The sequence below is a fragment of the Diuraphis noxia genome, unplaced genomic scaffold (assembly GCF_037042655.1).
Source record: "Diuraphis noxia isolate RWA-SAM2 unplaced genomic scaffold, SU_Dnox_SAM2 contig0004, whole genome shotgun sequence".
NCBI lineage: Eukaryota > Metazoa > Arthropoda > Insecta > Hemiptera > Aphididae > Diuraphis > Diuraphis noxia.
The window spans coordinates 71918673-71939590 of record NW_028301714.1 but is presented as its reverse complement, the minus strand read 5'-3'; the positions used below and the strand labels follow the sequence as shown (position 1 = coordinate 71939590).

At 29.2% G+C, this 20918-nt stretch overlaps 1 protein-coding gene and 1 pseudogene across 5 annotated transcripts; both read right to left on the bottom strand.

Annotated features, from left to right (window-relative positions):
• Positions 1-324: 324 nt before the first annotated feature.
• LOC107165955 (ATP-binding cassette subfamily G member 4-like) lies at positions 325-14889 on the bottom strand. 5 transcript variants are annotated; one of them, XM_089225304.1, is made up of 11 exons: positions 14737-14889; positions 12296-12710; positions 7958-8075; positions 6599-6934; positions 5331-5572; positions 4803-4946; positions 4564-4697; positions 3037-3205; positions 2216-2316; positions 1921-2076; positions 325-850 (listed from the first exon to the last, which is right to left on the bottom strand). In XM_089225304.1, the coding sequence occupies exons 2-11, from the start codon at positions 12462-12464 to the stop codon at positions 509-511; spliced, it is 1911 nt and encodes a 636-aa protein (XP_089081430.1). In that variant the 5' UTR covers positions 12465-12710; positions 14737-14889; the 3' UTR covers positions 325-508. The 5 variants fall into 5 exon arrangements, with proteins under 5 accessions (XP_089081430.1, XP_089081431.1, XP_089081429.1 ...); XM_089225305.1 differs by lacking the exon at positions 14737-14889 and adding an exon at positions 13017-13096; XM_089225303.1 differs by lacking the exon at positions 14737-14889 and having other exon boundaries at positions 12296-13099.
• Positions 14890-17418: 2529 nt separating this feature from the next.
• LOC149056456 (uncharacterized) lies at positions 17419-20914 on the bottom strand (annotated as a pseudogene).
• Positions 20915-20918: the final 4 nt, after the last annotated feature.

Below are 20918 nucleotides of genomic sequence, written 5' to 3'. Positions count from 1 at the left end.
GTGAAATATCACAAATCAAAAATGATTTTAATCTAAGCTAAGCTTTTAACCTTGCTAGAAAATTAAAATATCGAAAAAAATCACTATTGTTTATAAGCACAGATAATATTCTTAACTAAAAGTTTGATAAAAGGTTAATTCATAATTATATTGAATCTAATAGCATACTATTGAAACTAGTGAACGAAAATTTGTTATTTAAGTCGTACGTTTTTAAGGCGAAGACAACAAACACATGACTAGCATCCTCTTGAAAGGGTTTTCGGTTTTGTAAATAAATTAATGACATGATCTTCAAATTAAGATACATACATAGATGCCTAGTTAAATGTGTTCAAATAATTTATATTTTTGTGACATAATAAAATAATTGCATTAAAAAGTGACATCACATATAAATAAATACAATATATAATACCTAATATAATATATGATGATACATTTCAGAAAAAACCACTTTTGTGACGGATAATCCGACGATTCTCGGTTTGGTGGTTTTGAGTGAAATCTAACGTTTGTTCAGTCTGTACCATATGACAGTTGATGTCAGCATGTAAGTACACAGGCAAAAAAAGCATATGTAGACAAATTCGGGATAAATGTTAACTCGGGCGAAATCCATTTCGTTGAGAAACTTAACTGGATTCTTGTAGTGGCAATACATCTCGTCAGAACACGGTAAAATGCCCCTGTCAAGGCCGTACAGTGAGTACATGATACTCTGAAACGATGCTCTGATGAAACTGAAATGGTGGAGCCACACGTACATGGAAGGTACATCCGGAAACCTTATGGCAAATCCAAACACGGAGAGTAACACCACAAATACTGGTCCAACGAACACAGAAATCTGAAATTAATTTTAAATACCTACATAACCAAATTAATTATTTTCCGATGTATTTATTCGCGTCACTTCATGTTTGATTTGTAATTATATAGTGTATATATGTGTTATAATATGGTTTCTGATTTTTAGAATTTTTAAATACACTTAAATACCATACTTGAGATCTATTGTGCCACTTAAAGATGATACTGTGCCAATACAAACTTCTGTTTTTCTTTTAGGAACTATTCACTTTTAATTACTCATCAGATATTTTTTAAGGTTTATAAATGTATGTACAATCAAAATTTAAGAGAATAGTTTTTAGTTATATAACTTTATGTACTAGAATAATAGAATGTGTATGGTAGTGGCCAATGGGTTAAGTGGATGTGGAGGCTTTGACAATTTGAAAATGTTGGTAATTACTATTTATTACTGATTTACCAATAAAAATAATTTAGAAATTGATCCAAGTATAATAAATACAAAATATTACAAGTTATATTAAGTTAATTAACATAATATTATAGCTTATATTTTTGTAAAACCATATTTTTTAAGGATTATTATCGTAAGTATATAAACATTTTAATATCGCTGCAGTAACTACTCAATTACTACTTCGATTTATATGCATCAACGTTTTCAAGAAAATCATCAGCTAAATAATTTGCAGGAAAAAGAAAGGCTTCTCTTTGAAAAATATAAGTTTGTATTATCACAATACACTCCTTGAGTTGTACAAAAGAATATTTCAAATCTTAAGATATGTTCTTTAGGTGTTATATGTGTTTAATAATGCTAAAAATCAGAACTTGAATTTTAGTATTGAATTAAATATTGAAAAATCGGTATGGGCATGCTTTGCCATCCTTTGTAGACACCGTGCTGACATTTAATTTATTTAAACAATAAAAGTCTATAAAGGTATGGACATTCACATGTTTCACACGCAAGACAAAATAAGCTTCAATGCTCTGTTATAGATTTAAATGTTTCAAACTACATGGCAATCAAGCATATAAGGTAATGAACGACCAATGTTCGATCGCAGAGTATCATAGAACTACGGTGGTATGGAAACAGACCTTCAACGGCATGGTTGCACCGCACAAGAATCCTGCACTCTGTGACGTCATGGAAGTGGCAATCAGGAAAACGGCGAAGTAACCAAATCGCATAAGTTCAAACGGTTGGCTAGTGATTGCATACGCCGGTACGATGTAGACGATACAACACAATATCTGCGACGAAAAATAAAAACAAAATAATAATCCAATTTAACTGGTGAGCGTCTGCGACGATCGGAATGGAGTTTCTCGAATACGATCGTTGAGGGGAGATGGAGATGTTTGGTAATGTATTGTTTGGTAACCTCCTCACCTGTAGCGGTATTTCGACCATCAATATGGATACGATGTACGGGAAAAGCGTGTACCAACTGTTGAAGTGTTCCCTCTTCACGACCATAAACTCTAATGGGACTGGACATCGCACCCAATGACGTCGGTGCGTTTAAAAAGAATATATAATTAATAAGTATACATAGTGATATATTTTAGTATAATATTATACAAGTTTGCAAGAGTTTAATGTAATTTAATACGCGACAATATTGAATAATAATAATTGTATCGTGTAATATCATTATTTGGGCCCGGAACTTGATGATCTAAAAATACATAAAAATGCATAAAATGACGTAAAAATATCTAAAAATGACACACAAAAAAAAATTTTAAATGTTTATATTACTGTAAAAAATGATAAATATTGTTTCGATACAAAAATTATTAAAATTATTTTTATTTAATTAAATAAAACTATACATATTAAAAAATATTACTTTTACTAAAATTTATTTTTTTGTCGAATTTCTTGTTTTCATGACATAAAAAAAAGACAATGAATGTTGATAATCGACAAGCTAATGGAAACTGCATGCATGCCAATTGGGTAATTTTCAACAAGAAAAATGCTATTATATGTAAAAGTAAAGTGCGAAAATGAATAAAATGCACCAAAAATACTAAAAAATTAACGTAAAGCATAAAATTCCTTAAAAATGCAAAAAATAAAAAATAAAAATTGTATACTTCAAAAATGAAATTTCTGTATAGACGAGAATTGAATGTGGACATTAGAAAAAAATATGCATGTGGATCAAGTTCCGGGCCCTAATCATTATGTTATTATATGCTTACAAGAAACGATGACGGACATCAAACCGGTGTAGACCAAAAACAAATTAGAGGCGTATACGAATTTCATGTTGATGAACACTCGAGCCGCATCGTTGCCTGATCCACGGTACATATAACTAATTATGAGGGCTACGGCTAAATGGATGACGATCCGCAACAGCAGGTAAGTCTGAAAAGTTTTCCAATCAAGGTTATCAAATTTTTATCGTGAACACTGAAGGTCAAGACTCGAGAATGGCCGTTTCGAGGTGGATCTTTTATAATGGGCTTTAAATTTGAACATTTTTAATTTTTTTACTAAAAAATAAAACATTGTCAAGATTTTGTGAAAATGTAAGTTTTAAATAATTATTTAAAAAAAAAATCTTTTATAACTACTTATGAAAAATCTTGTCATAAAATTTCAAGCTTTTTGACCAAATGATTGACATTAGGACAAAAAACTAAAAAAATTTAAATTTAAAATGTCTGCTACAGTAACTCAAAAAGAGTCAACATATTTTGAAAGTATTATCATACACGGAATTTGATGAAAATTACAGACTACCAGGTCCTTACGTTTAATAGTTTTTGAATTATAACAAAATATGAAAATCTTTGCATAAATATTTGTTAGTTAATAGGTGAATATCCAATGTCTAACTTCAAAGGCCTATAAAAAATCTATTGTACTTTTCATACAATTTTTTTAACTATTGAAAAACTTATAGGGAAACTTGTATACAAATTTCAAATCTTAGATGTACATAAAACATTTTTATGAATTTCTAAAATATGTAAATTTCTGAATGATTTTGTAAATTTACGTAATTTTAAACGCTCATTAAAAATTATCATGGATTTTATGGAAAACTTATAAAGAACCTTGTATAAAATGTTCAAGTTTTCTGACCGAGCAAAATTTTTTTTTACCAATTATAATTTTTAAAAAAACTAATGAAAGTTTGTATTTTTTTATGTCTATAGATAATTTAAAAATTGTCATGAAGTTTTGATTTTTTTTTTATATACAGAAAATTTCTTTCTAGAATGAACACTTTGTTATTTTGGCTATAAAGTAAGTTAGATCTAATATAATATCTAAATAATATATAGAAATTATTCTAATCGATCTTGTGCCTCATGGGCAACTTCAGAGTCTCAGCATCGTTAAATAAATACGACAAACCGAACTATATCAGACTCACATAGATCTTGTTTCAAATATGGGATGATTCATGCCTACGACTAAATTTATATATTTTATAAATCATATAATAAGTAGTAAGCACACCGTACATCGTCCGCGAAATGACAACAATGAGAAATGTGCTGTCCTTATACACGCAACTTTTTACCGAATTTACATATAGGCACTTAATATTAGTCTACTATAATGGTCAACGACTCGTGAGTCATTGTTGTTTTATCAAAACCCGATAATATCCACTTAATAATATTAATGTCTTATTTCATTGCACATTAAAAATACAATATTTATCATATTCTTATACCGACAACGTTATTAAAATATTATTGTTTACTCACTTTGTTGCGTTTGTACATGGTTATGTTTCGCATATATAAATGATAGATCTGTACATAAAACCTAGGCTTATTTGAAAGTTCTATTTTATACGATAATCGTTCGTCATTGGTATTGTTGTCTTCCTGGCACGTGTCTACAAAACGAATAGATTTGCATTGCTCTTTATTAATATCATCGTACCTATTATAGTTATATAATTAAATTGAATGTGTTATATTAAATTGAAAAGGAAACACACCAATTTCTAATTCTATTTGTTCGTGGTCTTCGTCAGAAATTGTATGACACTTGTTGCGGCCATTTGTGTTCGTGATTTTTGTTGTATCGAACAATTCAACGAGTACGTCATCAGTAACATATTCACCTATGGCCACTTCGATCACTAAGGGAAAAAATATAATATAGTATAATAATATATATCCTCAATAGTTTTGTTTAACATAAATTTGAAAATTGTGATAGGAATAATTGCCATTTTACATTTTTTTTTTCACAAAATGTCATGAATTAAAATGATTGGTTGACTATTACATAATTTATTATTTAAACTTTGAAACTAAATAGTTAAATATATTTGATAAGACGTGTATTATTGACATTAATTGTTCTCATGAGATTGGTAGTTGAAGGTTGTTTAATTAATAACTTTTTTCTCAATATCTACCAATTTTTAGTCATACACGATTATCATCGTCATAATTGATACAGCAAAAAATTAATAAAACCATAATTGTATTATATAACGTAATATTATACTCGTACTCACAAAAATCAGCTGGATTATGGTAAGGTGGACATACGACTAACCGTTCGGCAAAGTAAGGAATAACTAAGTTGGGTGGTCCTTGGTAGATGCACCGGCCCGAGCTTAACGCATAAACTTGGTCAAACTTTTCGAACAGTAAAGCACTAGGCTGGTGTAGTGTGCACACCATGGTACGATTTTGGTGGTGAGCTAGGTCAGCCATCAGTGATACGAATTGGCTACAAGATTGACTGTCCAATCCACTATACGGTAAAATATTTATATTTAATATATATATATATTATCACATCATATTTATTATTATTATTTTTGTTGTTTTTATGACAATAAAATGTTGTCATACATATTTTTAATGAGTACAATTTGTATAAAATATGTTTTATAATATATAAAATGGGCGGAGAGATAAACAAGAGGATTTGATTTACTTGATCGAAGAAACCATTCAGTAATAGAAAGATATTATGATCGAAAAATTAAATACGTTTATTGATAAATTATATTTTTGGATATGTTTATGTTAAATGTTAAGAAAATGTCTACACCCATGGGTCTTTTGAACGTTTCATACGTCATAACAAATTCGAATTTAGAAAAACCTATTTTGTGATGAATGTAATTTAGCATTGAGTGAGTTATCAAACTATAAAGGGTAAAAACATTATTTGTATATAGTTTATTAATTTCTAAACTAGGCATAATGATTTTAAAATTGAAATATTTTAAATACTGATGAGTGATGACTAACCTGAAAATAGATAAATTCACTATAATAATGACACTAAATAAACACAAATATGGTTATTCTTATTTTTATTACATTTTGTTTTATTGTATGTTTGTAAAACAGGGACAAGACAAGCAAGTGTGGTTCTCTATATTAGGAACATTTTATAAAAACACATTCTATAATGTAAATGAAAAGAAATTTAAGTCACGTATTCTGATCACGTAATAGGGATTTAGGAGAAAATATCATATAACTTAATAACTTTTTAGTTTTCAAACAACTTTAATGAGCTCAAAAATGTTGAACAAATAATAAATGTGTTTTGTAATGTGTACTTATCCAAAATAAAACGATCAAAAACGCCTAAGTCGGTTCGTTATATTTGTTTCAACAGTACAACCGAACGAATTTCTTCACTTTGGCACATATCAAAAGTGATATTTAGTTACCTCAAGAGGGTGTCTTATTGGATTTTAGTAAATTATTAAGATTTATACCATCATCCGAATAATATTATATATATTTATCCGGTACTCACGAGGTGGGCTCGTCCAGAAATAATATCGACGGGTTTGTAATGAGTTCTAAAGCGATGGACAGTCTCTTTTTCTGGCCCCCGGAGAGATGTTTGGTAACGGTGTCTCCGTGGAAAGACAGACCTAATGCGTTCAGCAGGTCCTCCACTTGGTTGGCTTTCGATATCGCCGACACGGTTGTCGGTAACTTGAGGTGGGCTGCCACAGTCATCGATTCCCTGACGGTCAACAGGTCGCGCACGTAATCGTCCTGTTGTATGTAACAGCTGATGTTCGCCATTTGTTTTTCATCTCGCAACGAGTCGTTCAAATACACTTGGCCCGAACTTCCACTTATCCTGCAACGAAAATCAGGTCAGCCAAACACTGACATATTCACTGTATAGTGTTTCGAAATCATGACAATGAAATATCAAGAGCAAAAGACCTAGGTATTCGTTAGAATAAGTTACTTAATATATAGGTAACTAACATACATTCAAGTACAAAATCACTCGCCATACAGTGTGTTCACGATATAAGGTAAGTATTAAATATTTCATTTGAATGACCTTGGATTGAAATGAAGTATGAAGTTTTCGGGATGTGATAGGGTGTATCAACACTTTCAATATATTTTCAGGTGAATTTAAGATTTATAACTCTATTGATACGTGCAAGCACAACTTATTTTTGTTTTTAATGGTAATAACTCCAATTTTTTTTCTAGAACGGATTCAAGTAGAGTTCCTATTCTTTTATAAACGATTTTGTGTAAAAAGTTTTTTCTAACTATAAAATTGGCAATCTAAGAGTATGATCAAATTTAATATTTTTGAATAATCAGTTTTTAATAGCATTGCAAACGGACACTGTATTATTACAACCAAATTATAATTTTTTTGTAAATCATACCGATGGACCTGATAACACGATACGACTACTGAAAACTAATTTGAATTTTTTAATACGTCTACTTCAGATTGATCGAGGCGCCATCATTTTAACAATTTGTTCCTTAACTCCAATACATTTTGTTTGAACCTTTAAAATTTACTAAAATCTAAATGTTGGTTTTTCGAAAATTAAATTAAATATCTTAAAATGTAGCTTGATCACAAAAGTACACACAACAAGTCAATTTTCAAGTTTTCAGTCATAACGCGTTATCAGATTCATCGGTTGGATTCACAACAATTACAAGAAGTAAATTAAAAATTCCAGCGATGACTCCGTTATAAAATTTTGATTTTTAAAATGTCATTAAAAGCAGCTAAATTATTCAAAAACATTAAATTTGAATACGTATTCTATTGTATTCTATTACACACCAAAGTACATTACTACGTTTATTTAAACTTTATTACTGAATGTATACTCACGAGTATCCGGCGAGGACGTTGAGTAATGTGCTCTTACCACATCCCGACGGTCCCATGATGGCCGTTAGTTGTCCGGACCGGAAACTGCCACCGATACCGTGCAAAATCTCCTTTTTTACTTAAAAAACAAAACAATTACCAATGGTTAGACACTTGGGTAATTGCCATCATTAAATCAATATTGTTGTTTAAATAGATGATAAAATATGTTGTTCGACGATAAAAATGATTATATATTATTATTGTTATTATTATTAAGTATGCACACAACACTGCAGCTTGCGAGTGACCATCAACGTGCGTGTGTGTATATATATACGTATAGGAAGTATAATATTCATCACTCCAGCTACAATCTGATAAAGTATTCATGCACATTGCACATTACATAATATACCTTCGTTATTAGAGACCATATTAAACATTGTTTTTTAACAAGTCAATGTATTATATTAAAATAAGGGAAATTTGCTACAAATATATAGTTATACACATTATATTTATATTATTATATTATATTAGTACTCCATCATGATGATATCAATGTCTGGGACAATTATGATATAATTATTATATTATATAATATATTATAACTATATTATATTGTTAATTAAGTACTATTCGAAAAATGACGCATATTATACGATGTACGCCAAAATATAAAAAATGAAACAATCGTTTCCATTAATATCAAAAAAAGTCAATTCCTGTTTCTACTCTACAGTATAATATGATCATTAATATAGGTTCAAAGTGTTCAAGCATCAGGCTCACCATGTTTAACAACAAATACATGCGCACTTATTCTAATATTTTTGAATTCATAGAAAAATCAAAATTATTTCTAATAGAAATTTATTTTAAATTAAATACATAGTGTATTAGATTAGTTATTAAAGTATAAATAGGTATTTGGTAATAAGTAACGATAGGTTTTTTATATTAAATATTCGAAAAAGAAAAATATATATATATTATTAATTGGAATAATCATAAATATATTGTTAGTTTATGCAAATTATAAATTAGTTAATAACAATATATTGTTTACATTTTTGAATAAATAGAAAGTTAACATACACATATAGGTACTTATCTCCTATACAAGACATTATTACGACTAAATAGTGATAAGCGTTATAAGTTATAACAATTAAATTATTCTCTCAAATAAGTGTAAATGATTGAAACAAATAATTACAAAATATTATATATATACATACATATATACATTTTATGTACTTTTATAAAAACAATGGCAGATAAGAAAATAATGCATAAACATAATAAAACATATGTTTTATAATACCTTATTTAGTAATTGCGTGGACAGAGGTAATATTGAAGTACCTATTTCATTTTTTACAACTTGTTATTCATATGGAATTTTTTTTATTTAAAAAATTTAAAATGGACATGAAAATTGAAAACAAATTGTTCAAACTTTAAAACTGGTCATTGGTTCCTTTTGTGATTTTAATAAGTTATTAATTAAAATGAATTACCTTATTATCATCTATTGTGGATTATAGGAGAATTCCTTAGCTATTTATAATCATGTATAATTTATCTTCCCTTAGCTACATTTGAATTTATGGAAGACTTCAAAAATCATAGACAATTCATTAGGTAATACACCTACCTTATGAGATAATTATTATACAAATTGAAATGTTATGTAATGCGTTTATAATTTTACGTTTACTGTTTAAACAAGTACATTTAAATGTGTGTGTGTTTAACTTTGAGGGGGATGAAGAGTATTGTGAAATTGATGAAACTGGGAATGATTTGAAGATTTTCAAATATTTAAGTTTTTAGAATCTGAGCGAACCCGAAGCTATTAGTGTATTATGTCGCGTTTTATCAAAACCTAAAAATATAGAATATATACAAACATATTTTTTGTAGGCATGTCATGTTTTTTATATGGTTGTAATTCAAATACTAATCACTGTAAATACTTTTTTAATTTGCAAGAAATTAGACATATTTACGAAAGACAACGTTTTTAGATTTTTTGTTGTATAGTTAAAAACATTTTTCATGGGAATTAAACGTTTTAAAATATTATAGTAGGCTTGCTATAATGTTTTGTATAGACAATGACATTTAAAAAACATTTAATAGCATTAAATACATTTTATGTTATCGCCTATTTATGCAACGAACTCATTCACCTTTTACGGTAAGTCGGTTGTCTATTGACTAAAAGGTTAATAGAAATATAATATTATGTGATCTAAAAATGTATATTTTACTATATTAATAAATTTTACTATTGTAATTATTTAATGGATTTCATATTTCATCAAAATTTCAACTTGAACAACTCATAAAATATTCACTGCAGAGGGTATAACGCCGAAAATTTGTAACGAAATTATGTTCACAACACGAAAATTCCATGACAATGACAAATAAATAAAATATAAATTATATACGTAAATCTGATTATTATTATTATCATTATAATAATTATTATTATTATTATTATTACGTAACCTATCTACCTATCTATTTAGATATTTAATAATTAGTGTGTAATAGTGAGATGGAACCGTTTTAATATACCTAGTTAGTTGCATTTATACTTAGGTATTTAATAATCACGTGTATGATAATGATTAAAATAATATATTTTATTATTATATTTTTAATACATTTGCTGGTATGCACCATCAAATAGTTCCAATAAAGATTATTTAATTTGAACTTAAAACTTAACAGAAAAAATATGTGTAAAATCTATAATCTATGATGAAAATATGAAATGATAGTAAATAAAACAAAAAGAATAAATTAAAATAGTCAAACAAATAATATTTTTATATCATGAACTTGAACCTATCAGATAATCCACACACCGGTAATCCTATCAGGTCATGCAAGACTTTGCTGAGAGAGTGTGTTTATTTTCAGAAAATCTATATATCATTAAAAATACGGAAGAAGTCTCACTTAACACGCGCATGCTTGCACACATACAAGTCTTTATTTTTTTTATTTCCAGTAAATAAAGTTAAGAGTTATGAGTTATGAGAAATCTTGTACCTAATTTTTAAAACCTCAAATAAATTATATTAATTAAATATTTTATGAATTTTATATGAAGACTAATAACGTTTTCCTAAAATGGTCGTGATTTTGATGAATTTCATAAAAATTTGAGCTATGAATGCTTCTAAAAAATTTTTTTGACTAATTTGAGGTTTTTAATTTTTTTGTGAAAAAATATAAAAACCTGATGTTAAATTTTCAAAGTTTGTTGCAAGCAATCGATAATGATATTACTCATAAACTGAAAAAACATAGTTGTTAGTTAAACAAAAAAAAGCGGGTAAGTGGAAGTCGTTCTGCTGTACAGTAGGTTACAAGTGGGTTACTGTAATGGATGGTATTAAATATATATTCAATTAATACTATAGTATACGAAAAACAATTCTAAGCGGAGACGGTTTGTCTGTCTAGGACATTTTATAGTTTTATACTATATAAATTAAATTGCTATTATTTCAAAAAAAAATATAGGAACCTATGTATTTTAAATATTTTCCAATTGCTATTATATAAACTTATGGGGAACCTTGTATTACATTTTCAAGTTTTTTGACCCAATGAATTCTATTTTATTGATATTTATAGAATACAAAATTAAAAAAACTAAAAATTTCAAATGTTTATAAATAACTTAACAATTGTTGAAATATTTTGTAAATTTTATCAAGTATATAAAATGGCATTGTAAACATTCAGTGGAAATTGCATGTGTAATCATGTGTATCATTTCTGTGGTAATTTGTTTTAGAGTTACACCAATATCAAAATTTGATTTTCTCAAAAAAATTATTTTGTGTATACTCCCGTTTTCCTTAATTGTTTTTTTTTTGTTTTCCTGGTGCTTTTCAAAACTACTAGGGATTTTTAAATTTTACCTCCCAATTGCACCAAACAGATGCACTTTCCGACCTGAAAAGCTACTGAAGTTGAAAATCGAAGCATTATTTTGACAACTTATCGTGTACACACACACACACAAAACACAACATTATAAAATCAATACATTCAGCGGATCGCTCATAATTTAAAATTACCATTATTTCCTATCTAGTAAATACTAATGTGATTATTTTAGTGAAAAAGTTAATTAAAAATTTTTATTATTTTTACCTCTGTATTTTGTGCAAGTATAGCTAGCCTTTATATTTTTGGAAAACATTATTTTAATATGAGACCTGGTAACTGCATACCTACCTATACTATCTAGCCACCTCTAGGTATGTATGTATTACATACTATGTAGTATAATATTAGTATGTATACAATACAATATTATACCTTTTTTCAACTTTCTGTAAGTGTTCACGGTGTAGGTGAGACTTTCGAACGATAAGTGGACTTTGGGCTTTTTCGGAAACGATTGCAGCGCCAGCCCGGTCGTGGTCTGTAGCCGCACGTCTTCGTTGTTGTTATTGGACCAGCGACATTTGGCGTCGTCGTCGTCCATTTCGGCTGGTGAGATTCACGTGGAGACAATGAAAAAATCGAAATCTAATAGAATCGCTACAACATCAGACCGGCGCCACGCGGTCTGGAGCAGATGAGCTCGCGAACCTTACACTTGTATGACGGACGACGATATTATTATTATTATTGTTGTTGTTGTTATTTCAGAAACACGACGCTCCGGAAGTACCACCGATGGCTGCAATAAACGATGTGTGCCTCCTGTGTACAATATCACGAGTCTGCCCTGCGGAGTCCGAACATGTAGGTTAATTATATAATAATATTATATTAAAATGGGCGCTTTGCGGACGAGCTGGCAGGCAGGCAGGTTGGTGCACGCGTAATTATATTAATTATATAATATATAAACGAGAACGGAACGACAACTACAAGAATGACGAAAAAAATCGATTTCCACCGAAAACACGCGAGTTGTATAATATTATTATTATTGTGATGTTTTTATAATGTGTTCGGTCGGCGTGCGCAAGTTTTCTGCGACAGCGTGCAAGTCGCCAGCCCGGCCAGCGGGGAATACGTTAAAACGAACTTTTCGGTTGAAAAAAGAAAAGAAAAGAAAAACGCCAACGCGATGATCGACCGTCCACCGTCGCGCCACTCGGCTGTATAATAAATAATAATATTACTATGTGGAGTTGGTTGTCGATCGCGTATTTTGCTATTATTATGTTACTGTACTGCAGTAATGTTATCGCACATTTATATCGATGTGTTATTATTATTATCATTATTATTATTATTATTATTATTATTATTATTATTATTATATTGTTACACAGCGTGTACTGTATATAATAATAGCAACACAGCACACCACGCTCCACGCGTCGAGACCTTTGACGTGGATGACGCCTAAATTAATAATTATAAGTAGTAGTACGTGAATAATCAATGATATGTCAATATTATAATAATATAAAATACGTGAGTGTTCAGTGTCCAAACGGTAAAAATAATTACAGTAATTATATTATTGACGATTTATTATTATAATATGTTTGTAACGATCCCGCCCGGAGACTTCTGCGCAGCGTTTTCACCAAATTTCAGGCGATCAAGTAAGCGGTTGACCTGTCTATAACGTTGTTTAATGAGTTGGGGCCGGAGTCCGAGTAATAATCGATTAAATGATTTTCGGTTTTGATCGGAAAAGATTAACTTGACACTTGTATCGCAAAAATTTCGTAACAAAATATGTTAGGGTACCTATGCCATAATAACACGATATTCCTGCCAGACTACTTATTTAATTGTATTCTACATCGACATTTGTCATCCTATCGTTGGATTCCATCAAATTTAAAAAAATGCTTTTTAAAATTATCTCCTTAAAATATGATGGTTTAGATTAACACTGATCACAACCTTGCAGAGTGAGTTGTTTCCCCAACTTATTTATTACTTACGCAATATTGCTATTTTCTATATTAGCTGTGTATACCCGAGAATATAGTATATTATGTAACGTACAGTCACTGAACTGAATAAGTACACAGAACGCGTATTGTTCAAAGAGTTAAATACGAAAAGTGTCCACCTACAGAGGAAACCATTTTCAGTACATCAATGTTCTATTCTTTGATTTTTAATCGTTAAAACTATTTCATTAGCTAACCTTACACCTAAAATTAGTGATATGCTATAAAGTGGTATCCACGGTTAATCTTTCAACCACGATTTAAGATATAATACATTATTGCTAACAGGTATATATCAACTTAAATCATGCTTTTGACTAAAAGTGATATCTTAGTTATGTTCAATTCTTTATTCCACGACAAGACTGTCAAAAACTCAAAATAGCAGCCTACTAAGGCGATGAGACCATTTTCAGACCAAAAACGCCATATATATGTTCCATATTGGTATTCAATTCAGTGTCTTCGTCCTACAGTACCTAATAAAATATAATTTTTCTGTGGAACCGAATTAAATCAAAATTATTTGGGAATTCGCCGCACAATATTCGAATTAACCTACTCCTATCAATACGGCACAGTAATAACGAATGAAATCCAAATTTGATGTTCAGCAAATTGCGAATTTGATCAGCGATAGAAACGACAAAATTTTTTTGGACTGCCTGCGTAAACTTAAAAATAATTTAAGCCTGCTAATATACGATAAAATTGTAATAATACTATCAGAATTGTATTATAGTTATTTATTTTATTCACTAAAATAATATGTAACTTTAATTTTCCAAATTAGTATTTATCTTTCAACGAAATACGGGTAGAGGTACTTACCAATGTTGCATTTACAATGATAATCGATCTTTATTGCTCGCTTCCTAATCATATTATTGTCATGTGTGAGAAGTGTGTTCCACGTGAATAAACGGTCGTTAGTTGCGTAATCGTGTGTGTACTTATACCACGATTTAAGATATACAGGTTGCCCATCGACCTATACCGAAATGTTTAAAAGTATGAAGATGAGATTGACTCACAGCTGTAGAAAACGACGCTAGCGCCCTCTACTATCACAATTTAAATCTCGAACTAATTATCAGTTTATCACACTAAATATTTAATAATTTGAATTTATGGTATATTGGTATATGCCATATGGCCATATTGGTAGGGTAATAGGTATGGAATATTGGAATTATTATAGATTCTATTCCACGATTTAAGATACATACATATAAATATACTTTAAGTACTTACTACTACTACTACTTAGTCGCAATCTCAAACAAAACTTTGTTATTTTGTATAAATCAAGCAAATAAAAAACAGTGCCGAACTAAAAAAAAGTTGTCAAAATTAGTTAAATCATGATTAAAAAGGTAATAAGTAGCTAGTACCTAAATGTAAAAAGTGTATAAATTAATTAGTTCATAAATAAATATATAGCTTGATAATTATAATAAAATAATAAAATCTATATAACTTACATTATAATTTATAATATATTATTACTGTTATACTTGTACAGCTTGAAAGCAGACTTCAATAAAATCTTAAATGTTTGGAAAATAATATAAAATTTTAAAATTAAATTAGTAAAAAGAATAATTCTTTTGTAATCATTATTTATGACACAAAACTGAAAATAGAAAATTTAAAATTCAGCAGGCAACCGGCAGCGATACGGTAGTTAACTTTTCTCTCACATGGAGCGCTTACTGTAATTTCCAGCACCACAATGAACTCAATTTGGTTCTCACCTTATCATATGCCGATGCGCAACCTGTATATCTTAAATCGTGACATACCTAGGTATATATGATAATTATTTATTTATTTCACCATATTTTTTTTTAAGAAAAAATAAAAAATTCCAAGAATAATAATATTATTTGTCAACAAATTCGTGTAAATATTATTACGGATTGTTCTGAAAAATATTTCCGCAGTGCTACAATGCTACAAAATATTATACTTTTCGAAAATTGTATTGATCAATATTGAAAGAACGTTTTACTGATCAGTGATCATAAACAATTTTATCATCGTTATACTTATTTCTACCAAATGAGTTTATAAAGAAGTTAATAGAGACAATATGGGCAAGTGACTTTGATTTGTACTTAATTTTTTTTTTTAAATTTGGATTCATTACCTATTAATCGAGGAGTTATTTCTTTAGAAAAGTAAATGCAGGTCGGATAAATCCATATTGAACGACATATCGAGATCCGTGAACATATTTTATCTATATCCTAAAGCTTTTTTCATACATTTCATTTTTATTAAAATGTTTGATGACTTAACTATTGACAATGATTTAAAACAATTATACCTATCATATTTTTTAAACTTGGTATATAACATAGTAATTATTTTTATCCATATGATTTTTAAATAATTAAAAATGATTAATACATATTATATTTATTTTTTTCTACACTGTTCTAACAATACTTACGTAACTGTATACGTTGTCCACATAGACAAGCAATAAGACAAAACATGTAAAATATTGAATTATAGTTTTGACACACTCTGAAATCCTAAATACTATCCAATTTAATTGAAATAACAAGGTATAAGTATCCTATTATCAGTATTTATCATATTTGTTTCATAAAATATATTTTTGTATTATTTACTAATTATTAATTAAGTAAATTATTGTAATTGTTGAGCTAGATTTAAAATAAAAAGCTACAAAAAAAGATTAAGTAAATTAAGACTACATATTGTACGTCTGTAAACAATTTCAAATTCACAATTCTTCCGTTGTTACTATTGTAGTTTCAGTTACCGGCACTGTTCATTTGCACGGCATACAATATCGTCTTTTTATATTTTGAACTCTTTCCCGACCAATCACCATTCACCACTAAACAGTGCAAAGTTTCAACTAATCTTTCTTAATCAAATTAAAATATGATATATATATAATGTGATAATTACTACAGTGATAATTATTTTCTGACGCTTAAAGGTACATATATCAGCTTTTCAAAAATTTAACTCAACGATAAGACTCCTTATAATAAAAACACGTAGCGTTACAGATGGTTCCACGCCTTTTATCTGGTTTGTCGTTGATGCATATTGTTTGCTACTTATATATGTTGGCTTTATTTGATGCTAGAATCAAAATATCATTGATGTAACGGCATAAACATATCTAGGTGATGAGAAAGACATCAAATTCAAAATAAATCACTTGGGCATAAACACTACACGCCTGCACATCTCACGAAAAGAAGCCATCCAAAACATACTATTATTCTTGTAAATATTAAATTGTACAATTTAGTTTAAGTACCTGTGTAAAACAAGCCAATGGTTTCGTCATCGAGGCTTGTTTTTCCTTAATAAAAAAATAAAATAAAATTCAAAACACAACATTTTTACTTTTAAACAATATCTTTTGGTATATTAATAATAATAATCTATTAATAAACAACTACCTAATACAAACTAATAACTATAATCATAGTCAAAACTTATCATAGTATTAAACTCAGAAGCGCTGTTAAATGTAATTATCTACGCGACCTATTATATAATTAAGAGTAGTCAAGTGCGATACACAAACTCTATTTATTTATGTGGATCCTAAATTTTATAATCTTAAAATCATTTATTATTTTTGTTTCATCGTTTCTGACTATTGGTATTTGGTTATCTAAATACAATATGCTGTTAATGCTTTGGCATATTAATAATAACGAATATTGATTCAGGTGTCCAACTGTATTGTTTTGTAAGTATATATAATACAATTTATATCTTACCCGTAAAGTGATTTTCTACGTTTCCAAGTGTTCTAAACAAATTTTCTATAGTCTCGATCTCGAATACACAATATATCTATAATCCATATGGCAGGCGATTGAAATAAGAAGTATATATCGAACATAAAGTGTAGAATGAGCCCAAACAATGAGTATTGTAAGACGTACCTAATAAAATGTATTAGACGCTGGATAAGCTTAGATAGGTAATTATGTTTGAATATGATGGCGACGGTAATTCATATTTCTCGTCTCTGCTATTAAATAATTCTGATCACCGGACGGTGTCAAAATGCTATGAAAACTGCAGTCCCGCAAAACTATAGAACGTATCGAAAACAAAACCGATTTCTTTCGACCAACTTCAAGCGTGTGTCTGCTGTAATACTCGAAGCCCAACTATTCGATGCGGACGTCAAATGTAAACAACGCCATATGGTGTTTGACTAACTAATCGTGTAACAATGTTTAAAAGTTAGAACTGAAACTATTGTTAAATAACTATTGTCGTAAAACATACTATCTCGTCGCCCTATGGTCTATGACCTATGTCTCTAAGGCAGTGGAAAACGTTAAATAATTCACGCAAATACTGCTGCGATGATGAGAATAAAACGCTTCGATTACAGCTATACATTCAGAAATATGGTAAGCAACCACTTTTGGATTTCTGACCAATCGTTTTAAATAATTTTATGTTCACTATTAATTTATAGTGCTTGTTTTTTCAGTACCATATCATAGTCATGGTATAGTGTTAATAAATAAACACGTGCGTGCCAGTACGCACGCCAGAAGTGTATACGAGAATGGAAACGGTGGAAATGGTTTAATCGATCTATTATAAAATGCAAACGTTGTAATAGTACAAATACGGTAGTTGCCGTACACCTGCAATTTACATGTGCCTGTTACTGCAAACTACCGGAGTCCATTGGCGTATATATGGAAATTAATCTTGGGGGGGGAGGGGGGTTGGAGAGTGAACACCCCCAAACTCCCTCTAAATACGTCACTGCAGGAGTCCATAGGCGTGCGCAGACGCATTGCTTGCAGGCGGTGCATTCCAATTTTATTATTTATCACTATTTTTGTCATCATCCGAAATATTGAAAATGCTTGGTATATGGTTTCACTTAAGCTAATTTCTTTCATAGCGAATTGGTATCGAATGGTTGTCACTTATCAGATTTTAAAAAATATTAAGAGAAATAATCAATTAAATTCGATTTCGTCGTCATGTTTGATATAGATAAGTAAAATCAAATATATATTCTCTCATTACTCTACATTTTGTTCACGTTATTTTTCCTATCTATACTTTACGGGCCATTTAGCTGCCAGGCCACCACCGGGAATTTTCCCGTGATCCCGGTGCGCCACTCTGCCGCTGATTCAAAAAGATTTACTAATAGTAACATACATGAAAAAAAAAAATGTGTTCTATAACAAGCACCAGACCGTAAAGCCGCACTTGCATATACGCTGCACCACCAGTGCAAAAATAATACCAAGGTAAACAAGAAACATACTAAATATAAATAATTATTATATAAAATATAAGTACGTATATATAAGACTATACAATAGGCGAGAGTTTGGGTTTAACTATCTGCGTTCAACGGTTCGCGGTCGCCTATAAAATATTCACTTAAAAAAATTACGGTTTCGTTTTTGGGCCTCGGCTTACCAGATTTCTTAACTTTTTTTTAATGATTTTAAATTATAATAACACATAAAAATATGAATTACTACAAAGTATACATAATATGATTCTTTGGCGTTTCGTAAACACCACTAAAACCTAACAGATCACCATATTACCATTGGAACTATAGTTGAACTACTATGAGATATTAAATAATATTATACAACCATCTAAAGTGATCATTTAAATTGCCTATACAATACCCCGTAAAAATTGTTGTCGTTATTTATGTGTTATAGTACATAATAATAAAATGCTCATTTCCCATGCGAGTTATAAAATATATTAAATTTAGAAAAGAACAAAAGTAGTTTCGTTTTTCAGATAAACATTTAAATATGATGAAAAAAATAAAAATATGTGAATTATTTTCGTCAAAATTTTATAATCCTAATAATAATAAACATAAAACATGTATTAGTTTTAAAATGTGTTAAGATATTATAAGTTATGTTTTAGAATTTATAAATTATGACTTAGTTATGTGTTATGACAATGAGATAACGTTGCAGTTATGTTTCAATTATTTTATATAGTTTACAATACAATAAGCCATGAGGTACTTTCTGTGTTGTATATCTTGTAATATGTAAATAGTTTTATACATTGTTTTGTTTCATGCAATAAACATAATATACTTTTTAAAATGTCCATTCATTTCGAATATAATGTAATTCGATAGATATTAATACAATATTTTTGAATTTAGTTTTAAACTGATTTTTATTTTTGTAAGACAAATGAATTAATATTTCTATAAAATAAATTGCATTAAATCCTTTGAAATAAGTGCAGCCGCATAAGGATGTATTTTCATTGTATTGAACCAGATTATAAAAATAAAAAAATAAACAGAACACCGTCTCTGCAACGTATGCGCGTGATTAGCGTGGCTTTAGTTTCTCCATAAAAATAATAAAACAACTTGAAAATAAAATTGCAGCCCGTCAATCATATTATACACGTAACCTGGACGTTTCGAAAACGGTCAAAACCGAAGGTTTTTTTGTTGTCAAGTGTTTTTTTTTTGCGAAATAATAATATTGTAAGACGCGCACCTGCTAAATTATACACGTGACCCACTACAAACCTCTTTACGTTTGAGTGCGGTGTCTATGGCGAGAACTCGACATACGTTGAGAATGTTGAGATATTATTATTATAATAATGATGTATTAAAATCATCTCGACAGCTGATATTGTCATATCATCGGGAAGAACATTGATGTATGATAACTAAAAAATATCTTTGTTTTGAGTATAAAGATTGATTTTTTTAGGTATGATAAAAGTTATGTTAGGTATCGAGAAAATTATCAAATATGCACGTCATGATGAATATTTGTGTATGTTTTATAAATTACAATGTGTAGCCAGGTAGCCTTAAGAGTAAATGTGGTGTCCAAGTTATAAAATTTGATTGCAAAATACATATTATTGTAATATTATATTTAGCATTGTGTTAAGTCTTTGAAATCGATTATCTCAACAAATACTGAAGTAGGATAAAATATATAGGTAAA